Source organism: Meleagris gallopavo, chromosome 29, assembly GCF_000146605.3.
Source record: "Meleagris gallopavo isolate NT-WF06-2002-E0010 breed Aviagen turkey brand Nicholas breeding stock chromosome 29, Turkey_5.1, whole genome shotgun sequence".
NCBI classification, from domain to species: Eukaryota; Metazoa; Chordata; class Aves; order Galliformes; family Phasianidae; genus Meleagris; species Meleagris gallopavo.
Window position 1 is genome coordinate 2,507,482 of NC_015039.2, and position 11,768 is coordinate 2,519,249.

At 42.4% G+C, this 11,768-nt stretch overlaps 2 protein-coding genes and 1 long non-coding RNA gene across 7 annotated transcripts in view; 1 reads left to right on the top strand and 2 right to left on the bottom strand.

Moving 5' to 3' along the window:
* The window catches only part of MPP3 (membrane palmitoylated protein 3), a 14,841-nt gene extending 11,326 nt beyond the window's left edge, over window positions 1–3,515 (top strand). For 3 of the 5 annotated variants that reach the window (XM_031557059.1, XM_031557063.1, XM_031557062.1), the window contains 4 exons: window positions 155–248; window positions 1,048–1,156; window positions 1,635–1,757; window positions 2,011–3,515. In XM_031557059.1, the coding sequence (XP_031412919.1) occupies window positions 155–248; window positions 1,048–1,156; window positions 1,635–1,757; window positions 2,011–2,193 (509 nt within the window). In that variant the 3' untranslated portion in view covers window positions 2,194–3,515. The remainder of the gene's footprint in view (window positions 1–154; window positions 249–1,047; window positions 1,157–1,634; window positions 1,758–2,010) is intronic. The other 2 variants (XM_031557060.1, XM_031557061.1) reach the window with 2 other exon arrangements.
* Window positions 3,516–5,289: 1,774 nt separating this feature from the next.
* LOC116217485 lies at window positions 5,290–6,301 on the bottom strand. Its single transcript, XR_004162087.1, has 2 exons — window positions 6,213–6,301; window positions 5,290–5,410 (listed from the first exon to the last, which is right to left on the bottom strand). It is a non-coding gene; the product is annotated as an uncharacterized LOC116217485 (long non-coding RNA).
* A 345-nt stretch (window positions 6,302–6,646) lies between these two features.
* LOC100546433 (ras-related protein Rab-18-B-like) lies at window positions 6,647–11,737 on the bottom strand. Its single transcript, XM_010724553.3, has 5 exons — window positions 11,298–11,737; window positions 10,136–10,208; window positions 9,459–9,577; window positions 8,402–8,468; window positions 6,647–8,163 (listed from the first exon to the last, which is right to left on the bottom strand). Exons 1-5 carry the CDS (start codon window positions 11,334–11,336, stop codon window positions 7,991–7,993), a joined length of 471 nt encoding a protein of 156 aa, XP_010722855.1. The 5' UTR covers window positions 11,337–11,737; the 3' UTR covers window positions 6,647–7,990.
* Window positions 11,738–11,768: the final 31 nt, after the last annotated feature.

Consider the following 11,768-nt stretch of genomic DNA (forward strand, 5'->3'; position numbering starts at 1 on the left):
TATTAATATATTAATATTAATAATTATTAATTTTTATATTAATTTTGACTGCCTTGTTTGAGGTCATGAAAACGTGACTGAAACTGAACAGAGATGGTAGCACTGTCTGCAGAAGCTGACCTGTGTGCTGTGCTTTGCTTCCACTTTCTTTTAGATACAACGAGGTCAAAGAAAAGTCATGAGAAAGAGGGAGTCGAATACAACTTTGTCTCTAAGCAATCATTTGAGACAGATGTGCAGCAAAACAAGTGAGTTAATTTTAAAATACTGATAAAACTGATTATATTTTGAAAAAATTGCTAAGTAAATTTCATGTAATGTGAATACCAAAATCAGGTAAGACTGGAGGAGCCATTTTGGAAGGGTTCTGTTTTCCAGGAACAACTTTTATTCAGTTTGGACTGTGAGCGTGAAGCAAGAATTATACTAAGAGACAATTTAGAAACAACAGAAGAGAGGTAGGAATACCAGAAGTTAGAATTTAAGTCTGTGATTGATCTGAACTGAACCTGGTGAAAGTAACAGATATTCAGTTGGTCCTACTTTATTCTTCATTTAATTTGATGGGCAGCATGGGGAAATTTAATTCATAATTCCACTTCAAAGTGAGTTGTAGGCTAAACCCATGGGTATGAAGGACTTTCTGTAAGATCAGGCTTGTTTCCTAGAAGTGCAGAGTTTGGCTAACCTCCCAGAAGGTGGAAGAATCCAAGTCCATTTCCTTGCCAGCTTTGTTCTATTTCATGTGAGAAACAACTTCTTTGTTTTAGTAGACTTGAGCAGCAGTCAACTGAATCAATGCAGTTTCTTCCCCTGTTTTTCAGCAGTGCTGATTCACCAGCAGTATCATGGGAAGAAGACAACTGTTACTAAGCAACCAATGGAAAAAAAATGAGAAAAAGAAACCCTTTTTTTTTTTTTTTCCCCCACCTTCCTTCCCTCCACAATATTTGACTGTTGTGACTTTGGGAAACAGCTATCAGATGTTGAAAGTTAAATGTGCCTTGTGGACTGTATTTAAGAAACATATATATATTTACTTTTTAGATTTGTGGAACATGGAGAATACAAGGAAAACCTGTATGGCACAAGTCTTGAGGCAATCCGGTCTGTGATGGCCAAAAAGAAGGTTTGTTTGGTGGATGTGGTTCCTGAAGTAAGTTCAGCAGTTTATTTTAAGGAAAGCAAATAGTTCTAGTAATGCTGCCTGCCTGAGTAACAAACATTGTTCACCTTTTGGGGCTGCCTGCTGTGCTGAGAGCAGTGCTGGTTTTTGAACACCTTTCTGACAGGTGGCTGGGCTGCTGGCTGAGCAGTGCTTGGCTTGTTACAAGAAGCTAACAATAACTTGCCTGTCACATCATTCCTTTTGTCCTTTTCTCATATCCTTGTTCCTGGGGTTGTGGTGCAGAGCAAGGTGTCCCTGCAGTCAGACCGTGCTCACATGCTTTTGTAATACCTTAAAGGATGCTGATAATAACTTTTTTTCTTGAAGAATGAAAGCATGCTGTGGTTAGATGTGGCATGAAGGCCTGTGTATCACACAAGTGAAACTGTTGAACCCAGCATGAGCAGATCATTGGCACACAATGTATATAATCTGACATGAGAAAAGAAAATACATCTGTTCACAGGCAGTGAAGCACTTGAGGACTCCTGAATTTAAGCCTTATGTTATCTTTGTGAAGCCCCTCATTCCAGAAAAGAAAAAAAATGTCCTAAAATCTCCTGTGTCAGAAGAAATCTCAACACCCCTTGTAAGTATTCTAACCTTAATCTCTATTTTGCAGTGTGAGATCAGTGCCTTAGCTCCCTCTTGTAATGTTTCTTCCCCCTCCCTAATGCCTCTTGCTCCTTCATCTCAGTTGTCAGATCTTTCCTCCCCTTTCCTAACGCTGTCGGTTCATTTCTTGCAAAGTCATGACTCAGTGTGCTAGTATCCATAAAAATGCTAATGAATAATTACAGATGCATACTGAAAACATCAATTCATGTTCTTGTGTTGGTCAGCAGGATGAAGAACAGCAGGAAATTATTAATTCAGCAGCATTCATTGAAGAGCACTATGGCCATTTAATTGATGCTACGCTGGTGAAAGAAGATCTCCAGAGTGCGTGTAATCAGCTTAAAACTGTGCTAGATAAGCTAAACAAGGATTCATTTTGGGTGCCAGTCAGCTGGGTTAGGTCATAGTTTGCTATCATCTGTTTAAAGGAAAGAATTTATTTAAAAAGCCTTGTAAATATACGGATGACAAAAGGGAAATATGTTGATTTCACTGCAAAACTGCCATTCTCTCTAGAAAGTAATATGTAAAGACTACAGGGGGAAAAAATAAAGTCAGAAGCTGATACTGCCTTCTTGAATTGGAATCCTGAGTACCAGCTGTGCACTCTCAACCTGAGCAGGTTAGTGAAAGACTGGAGTGACTTTTAGACTGCAAATATTGCACTCTGTAAGGTGAAAATGTGCAGAGGGTCCCATCTCCAAAAGCACTGAAGCAATGCTAGGACAGCTAGAAGCTTCAGCATTTGGCCAGACCTCGTGTGGCATCTGAACAAGATTCTTCATCCAGCAGCAAGTCTGCTACTTGAGGGGTGAGGGAGAGTGCCCACACCCTGTCAGTTACTTAAAGGTTCAGCTGGCTTTCTTCCACTCAGGATTACTGGTTGCAAACCCTTTTAATTATGCACAAAAACTAGACTGGCTCTGTAAATCGTCTGTGTTTTAGCAGCTGAGGGGTGGCGGTGGGATTTTTGTTTGTATTGTTGGTTTTGTTTTTCAAGCTCAGCCCTTTCCCAGTGCTTCTGGCTGTCTTGCATAGGTAGTAATTAGTCTGCTCAGCTATGGCTTTTGCCCACTTTCCCAATCGCTCTCTTCCTAACAGCACAGGATTGATGTTAAGCAACCTGTAAACATACCTGTGTGATTGATCCAGCTCATAACCTGGGGACATTCTGTAGTCTATCTGAAAAGTGTGTATGGTATAAAACATGACTTGAAGAAGCTTATTTTCAACAAGGCATCTTTGCAAATGCCAACTGCTGGGGCGCCACGTGGATGGACAGCAACAGAGCAGCTCTGCATAGGCTGCCAGGAGGAGGAGGTTGAAACATCAGGAAGCTGAGCTACAGCACTGAATCATCATTCTCCCAGCACTTATGAATACCTTTGTTACAAATCAAGTGAAGGCAGCCAAAGCATGCACTTGGCTCCATCACGTCTTGAAGAGGAAATTTTATCTGTTGGAGGACTTGGCAGAAAGAAGATGCAGCTTTTTAAGGTGGGCAAGTCTAAGAAAACACATTGATTTTGTGAGTATGGTGCGGGTGTGTATTACCTGAAACTTGTTCCTGTTTTCCATTGCCTGTTGAGTTCTAATCTTTCCTCTGTACTGTGCCCTCTCACAACACCTTCTGGTACACTGGTCTCATTCTTTTAACAGTGTGATGTTATTCTTGTTCCAGAGCATTCAGCAAAACTAACACCATTACTTATTAAAAGCGTATTTCTTATTTAGTGTCTCTGAATCTACATTAACTCCAGCTCAAAAAGTTGTCTATCCATCTTCTTCAAATGCTAACTTCCAGGTATCACCCACAGCACTTCCTGCACTCTGGTAGAACGGCTCTGACTTGTCAGAAAACATGCTGCCAGACTGGAAGCCTCCCAGCAGCTTTACAAGGATTCCCTCATGTGGTTGTGGCACATCAGCTCTGCCAGTAAGCTGCTGCAGCTTTGGCCCAGCACAGCCATCAAAGGGATGCGAGTGGGAAGAGACAGGAAAAAAATGAGTGCAGTAGTTTAACAGCATCTCAAGCTAAGCGGATTTATTAAAATATCAATCAATATCATGGCAGATTGATCTGACCACAGGATATATATTGCAGTTTTCAGGGTTAAGATATACAACTCCTATTAAACATGAACTAAAATATTCAGTGTCGGTTAAAAATATATATATTTAAGTTATGTGCAGATATTCCACATTGATGTACACACCCACAGATCATAACTTAGGATACTATCAGAAACATTTATTTTGCTTTTCTGCTTGAGGACTTTTTTAGGTTCAAAGTAAATGATGGGGAGAGAATATGGAAGTACATATTAAAGAAAAAAAAAGTCACTGCTTCCATGTATTCTCCTCTTTATTCTGACAGTCTTAGGAAAAGGTACACGTAACAGATAACTGCTTCCAGGACAAGATTCCAATTCAGACAATACCAATCCAAGGCCAGGCCTGGTTTGTGCTCTGCAGTTAGGAGGGACAAAAAGAAGAGATTATAAAGAAACTTATTTGAAGTCCTCCTTTTGTAAGTGGTACCAAAAACCCTAAGTCAAAATATTTAAGCAAACTGAACCTCTTTCTCTCTTCTCCCTCTCTCTCCCTCCCTTGCCCATGCTTGAAATTAACGTAGCCTTTCATATTTGTAGTGTCAAAGGAAGAGCTGTGGTTAACAGCCACAGTACCTGAAGTTGTCAGGCAGCTTTCCATCCTTACTGACTGCATCTGAACTGCTTTCCTTTCTAAAACGAGTTGTGCAGAGTACTTCCAGGGAATGCTCAGACACACAGCTTATTCAAAACCAGCTGAGTTTATCTCCAGCCACATTTGTTATTAGGATTAAGATGGCAATTTACTATGGAACGTTTCACATGCGCATGGATTAGAATCCTGCTACATCCACCCCAGCTTCTTTGTTTTTAGGAAATGGAACATACCTCAATCTCTTGGAAGGAGATGCAGCATTGTGTGGCAGTCTATTTAAACTGTCTCGTGTTCTGCCAAGGAAAAAAGATTTATGGTTTTGTCACCAAGTCTAATTATGCATTGTTAAACAAACACAACACCTAAGGAAGTACACTTCATCCTTTTTTCCTGCCTCACCCATCCACTTCTCTGTAGGCCAATCACCTCCTGTCACATCTCCTGTCTATTACTCACTTACTCAATCCAGGACTCGGTTGTTGTGGTGGCCATAGGTTTCAGGTACATCCAAACCTGAGAACTTTAAGATATCTTAACCCCAATTGTCAGAGGTATACAAAAATTCAGCTACATGCCTGCCATTCCATTTCAAACTTCTTTTGATCATAGGTAGGCTTACAGGTAGCAAGCCTTTTCAGAAGTCCATGATTTTCCACAGTGATGGTCATTATTTTCTTGTTCTGTTTATCGCTTTTTGACCTGTGAGCAGAAATGAACAAACAGGAAGGAGAGGACACGTGAAAAAAGCACCCTTCCTTCCCACCCATCCACCTGGAAGGAAGGGCAGTACAGCAGCTACCTTCTGTAAAAGCATTTATTCCAACAATCCACCCTTGCTGGCCCTCGTTGGATGGCAGCAAGGTTCTCAATGAGCTTCTTATTGTCTCTTTCAATCAAACTGATTCGCTTTTGATCGTCCTGTGCAAGAGAAAGTGTGCAGTGCTGTTCTCATGAGGCTTTCCTGGGCTGGCTCTCACTGTTACGTTGCCCTTGTATGTTTAAAAACAAACACCTAAATTCTGTGCTCAACCATATCCCCAAATCACCAGGCTCTGGAGCTGTGCTTTGTCACTGCTTCCTTGTGTTCCTCTCCCAGCTCTCTCTATTATATATTATATACATAAACAAACTTGACATGAAAGCAGTAACACATTCTGTTTTCTTTTTCTTGCCCTTACCCCTCTCACATTAATTCTGTGACCCTGCTCTATGTGTTCCAGCAGGTTCCCTGCTACCTGAAGCACTGTTGTCACACAGATGTAGGGTTACAAGTACCTGGATTTTCCTCAGGTTAACAGGCTGCCAGCTCTGTGCATGCAGAGGCGTTTTATCCACCCAATGCCTTGCTTGAAAGACACAGGAAAAAAAAAACAAGCAAAGCAAAAAGAAAAAAAAAAGCCTGAAGTGAAAACAAGTTTTGTGATATCACCGAGCCCCGAATCCTCCATGCAGCCTTTCTCTGGTCAGCAACCCAAGTCAGACAGCCCACAGCACCCAGTTTTGTCTTTATCACAGCTCTTAGACTACGCTGACATAATTTCACCCACGTTCACCAGCAAAGAAGTCATCTTTCTTCTCCCCAGTCTCGTCCTCAACCCCAGGAAACACAGGAAAGCAACCACCTTAGTGACCAGAACACCACCACGACCAGCAGAGGCCATTTTACACCCCACAGATCAGCAGTCATTTATCTCCCCCTGTTCCCATATGTCCCTCCCACCTGTTCCTGTGACTTTGTTCAAGTTGTCACGGCCTCCCATCTTCCAAATTTGACTTTCCAGTCTCTTTTTGGTGGTCATGCTCTTGCTTGCAGTGGTACTTGGAGATTCCACACCTTGAATTATGACACACACTGCTCATAGATGGGTAGGATTCCATCCCTTGGTGAGCTGCTTGCAGCATGCACCCCCAGCTGCTGTCGGGCACACCAACTGAAACTTCTGCTCTTAGAAGTGGATTCAAATGAACATTATTTCACAGGGGTGTTTTAAAGACTGAAACAAGGATGTAGGTGTAAGGAGCACTCCTTCAGCTGGCTTTGAGCAGATGTTTCCATTGATAAAGCCATCAAACACCACAATAGAATCTGTCATCACCTTCCTCAGACTGACTGCAATAGAGGTGATACATGACCCAATGCAAGACAAACAGATATAAAAACCCAATAAAGGCATTTTATTCTCTTGTGACAGTTTCTCATGCACGCTTTTCACAGATAAAAACAGCTCCAGAGCATTTATAGAGAACAAGCTGCAATAGTTCCAAAGAAAATCTGGTTTGTACACCTTGCCTTCAGCTGTCATACAGCAGCACTAATGTTAGATCCCTGGTGTCACTCAGGAAAGCCTCCTGCTGTTAATTTAACTTGATAACAACGGATAAAATGTGCATCCTAAGAAAGGCAACATTTCTGTTCCACTTTGACAACATCCTGTAATGACAGAACATCTCTGGATTTGTCATTTATCTCCTAACACTCCAGCTTCCATTTGAAAGACTTTTAATGTCCCCAAGTTTTTCCTTAGTACTGTTACTGTGTCACCTAACAAAGCCTTCCTAGCAGTACTGCCACCAAACCCAGAACCAAGGCCAGCATCTTCCATGACTCAAAGCTTGTTTTCAAGAAAAGGCAGTGAGCTTTGGAGCGGAGAGAAGGTAAAAAGCAGCAGCTATCTTGTAGAACTTCATCATGAGATTGGCAATGGACATCCTCTTGTTACTGCACAACCTTCTATCACCAGCACATTTTATTCTGAACCAACCTCTCACCCTACAATTGCTGAATGAGAGTAGAAACACAGGTTTGCAGATTATTCTGTCAACTGCAGAAGTACCCACGCTGTCAGCTGGCCCAAAATGATGATTCCAAAGCACCTCTGATCCTCAGCACCACGCAATTAAGAGCAGCAAGGGATAACCTTCAGTGTACTGCAGAGGAAGCATTTGCTTCCTGCAGAATGTTACTGAATATGACTGTTCACTACAAACCTCACATTTAGTAGCAACTCTGCTTGTTGTCTGCAGACCCACAGTGATTCTGACTGCTTAAAACCATCTGAAATAGAGTGGTAATGTCACTGCTTAGGGTGACTCCTGAGCAGGAATTGCATTAAAGGGAAGCTGGCAGCCTGAAAGACTCCTGTGCCACTTTGGGGAAGAGAAGCTTTACAGCAATACTCCAAAATGGAATACTCTTTTATGCCAAGGCAGGAATTCTAGAAAAAGTAGATGTCAAATGCCAAAAGCATACTGTAAGAGTGTGATTTGCTAGTAACAAATCTGAGTTATCAGAAAAAGCATTAAATTGATACCTGGAGATATCAGATGTGCATAACAGAAAGAAACTGTACTTTGTTAGTGAATAAAAGAGTATTTTGTTAATCAGTTTGGTATCAAATCTACACAGTTGTAGCAGGTCAAACAAGGCACGGAGCAGCTCCTGAAAGCCCTTAGTATATTCTTCTGAACTGCACTCAGTTTGGACAGGCACCTGCAGATTTAAGAAAGTGGACAGTATGCAGTGCATACGCTTTTCTCCTGCTGTGAGGATTCCTTTAGCTGGACTCCCTTCTTCTCTGTGCTTCTATCCAAAAGATTTGGCGTCTGCAGGATCTTTATCACTAGTTCCTCAAAGGCATGCTGCACTCCATCCTCTGTTTTGGCACTGGTCTCTGTGGGCAAGGAGAAAAAAAGAGGGAAAAAAAAAAATCAAAGACTTCATCTCATTTGCAAGCCTCCAGCCTCTAAGACTGTGAGTTCTAAAAGTGACCTTAAAAAAATTCAAGAGAATATAGAACTCGTGCCTACACAGTGCATGAAGGAATCTCACTGTCAGGAAAAAAGCACTTTCAATTACAGAACAACACACGATCAATCCATGAATATAAGGACTTTGGCACAGTTACATACCTATAAACAGCAACGAGCGTTTCTTAGCAAACTGAAGTCCCTCTCTTCTCTCTACTTCCCGATCAGGCTGCAGAGATGAATGAAGAACACGACTCGAGTGAGCTATATTTGCAAGCTTAAGGAACTCCCTGGAAAAGCAGCACTGTAGAACTGAAGTTTTGCTGGAAAGAAAGAAAAAGTCTATAAAATCATGTAGCAGCCATCAACTGAACATCCCTCTCTCTACAGTCAGCTTAAAAGCATTAAGTAGTATTGGTGTCAGGCAGAGCCAATGGAGGGTCAAACTGAAGAGCAGCAACATTGAATCAGCAGGAAATTAAGATGTTGTTATCTTCCGAATCAAGGGGGAGCAAAGGAAATGCCAGAAAGGAAGTTACAACAGTCAAATAGCTGAAAAAGCATACCAAAGATGTCTGAAATTTGTCAGACTTGTTAAGTGGAAAAGGAGGATTTCCCCGAAATCCCAAGACAAGTACAAACTGCTCGATGCAGATATACAGGCAGCTAAGAATTCCAATTCCAATTCCAACCCTAATTTAGGATCGCCACGCTGGAAACCTCCTGAAGTAAAGCAAGAGTGAAACACATCTTGCTAAGCGATGTGCATCTAGGATATGTCAAAAATGCCCAGAGGTGTACAGAGCTGTGTGCACCTCACTCACACAGCTGTATGATTAACAGCCAGCTGAAGGTAAGAGCAGAGCCCTTCCCCACCACCTGCCCAAACCACGGTTGGCTCAAAGAGACAGAGGAGCTGTTCTGTTGCACTGCTGTTAACTTAAAAGGTATTTCACAGTTCCCAGCCAGAAACTTTCACTGTTTTCCCGTAATTGAATCTCTCTCATTAATTGCATCACTCCAGGAGCACATCCACAAAATTCCAATGCGAGCTGCCTCTCAAATGAGGCAGCAAAAGGAGTCTGCCCAGCCTAAGTTCCAGAGCCTATCATCTCCTCACACAAGAAATGTGATCGTTTCAGAGCTTATCTCACATTTATACTGTCTCATGATTGAGTCATCTACAGAAGAGTGTAAGATAATGTATTTCTGAACTGACCTTATCAGTTTTATTGCCAACTAACATCTTCACAGTGTTGCTTTTGGTGGTGTATATTTCCAGCTCGTTCAGCCAGCTCTCTAAGCCTGTGAAAGTGTCTTTCCTTGTAACATCATACACTGGTAAAGGAAGAAAAGGAGCTTAGCAGTTGCAAAGACTTGATCAGCACTTACTTCATCATGGCACTGAGGCCAGAAAAAAATATTCTGCACACGTTCAGCCCTCACAACCCCTGAAAATGACTCCCTTCTTTTACTAATTGGTGTTCACACTGAAAAAGACTAAGCACGTATTCCTTGTGCTGCAAATCTCGTGTTCTATAGCAAATCACACCCATCATCACTAACAAATAAATACAAACAAGCAGTAAAAACGCTAAGGGAAACAAAAGGCAAAACCCAATGTGCCTCCTAACCAGAAATTCACCAAAACAGTTTTTACAAAGCCGACCCAATGGTTTGCAGGGTGACTTGGCTGAAACACAAAACATTTTGAAGAAGCAGAATTTCCTACCAGCAGTTTTGCAAACTCAGAGTTTGAGCTAACGATTCAAAGTGCTGGGAAACAAAACACAGCCGTTCCCCTGATTCTCTCAGTCCCCTTTTGCAGTGACACGTACTATTAGATTGTAAGACCACGCTTCCTGCAGTCACCTTTCCCTCCCATATTCCTCCTACCTAAAACAATCCCTTGAGTTCCTCGGTAATAACTGGGATTCAGTGACCTAAAGCGCTCTTGGCCCGCTGTGTCCTTGGGGGAAAAGAAAAGAAAACACACACAAACAACAAAAAAAAACAACAATAAAAATGAGTAGTTTTATTCAATTATTGCTAAGTTGTGTCACACTCTCTCTATGAATCTTCCAAACACTCCACTCTACGCAGAACAAACAATAAGAAGGCAAAAAAAGTGACAGCTTTTATTATTACTACCAAAGAAGTGTTTAGATTTATGTACAGATTGTAATAGACAGACTAACAGCTATGTTATCATTTATTTCTACTAAGTGTATTCACTTTGTACAGGTTTTGCTTACTAAGGAGGTTATAATGAACACATAGATACTAAAGTCAAAGCCTCTCCTTCACTTTGATGCTTGGTACACGCACCGAAACTTTTATTTAACATTCTCCAAGCACCAATTTTCCCTTCCAGCTCATTAGCAGCCTCTCCAGATGGCTGTTACCGCTGTAAAGCTCCTTTTCCAGCTACACAACCTGTGTAGGTTTCCATTCCACAGCAAGGAGGCACACCCCTGCGTGGTTATGAGGTTTCCTATTACTCCCAGCATGGCTCTGCTCAGAACACAGCCAACACACACAGCTGGAGCAGTTGCAACCTCAACAGTCCCACTCTCCATACACAGAGCCATAAAGAAAAACCAAGAAATAACATGAGTTCTGACACCAATATTCACTGTGTTACCACCAGCCCTAGGCACGTTTCTTTCCAGTAGTCCCAATAGCCTAATCCAGAATAGAGTGCTCTTAAATACTTATGCCCCAACACCTGAAAAACCCTTCAAGGGCCTACAGTCCATTTAGGAGAAAACACTGAGTGCTTTAATAACATTACAGGTAAAGCTGAACACACACTGCACTCCGATTTCCCAGTTTCCACATGCTGGAAACACAGCACCAGAAGTTTGAGGCAATTGCTCGAGTTTCCTGGCAAATGCAGCAAAACTTCACACGGTTCATAAATAATAGCATTTTTGTTCCCATCATTTCAACCAAAATAAAGCATCCGCTGTGTGTCCGGTACAACACACAGATTGTTTACTGCACAGCCCCTACAGGAGATCTCTACATTCCCACATCTGCCTCACATCAAACCTACCCATATTGCAAGCTGCACCGTGTGGCCATTTACCACCATCTTCTTCACTTTAAAATCAACACCTGAGATGCAAAATAAGAGGGGAAAGGCTGTGGGAGGAACAACGGTGTCTGCAGCTCCTCACTGCCATCCCCTCATGGGATGGCTCCTCACAGCCCTCCCTGTCCCCCCACTGACCCTGTCCCTTCACAGCATCCCATCCCCTCACACCTAATATCCCCTCACAGCCTCCATCCTTGACCCTTTACAGCCCCATCCCCTCACAGCCCTCCCTGTCCCAACACTGACCCCGTCCCTTCAAAGCACCCTGTCCTCCCCTCACCCCATATCCCCTCATAGCCTCCATCTCCTCCCCTCACAGTGCTTTCTGTTCCCATACAGGAGCCTCCATCTCCTCACAGCCAACACCCCCTCACAGCCCCCATCTCCTCACACCCCCACACCCAATGTCCTCTCACAGCCTCCATGCTG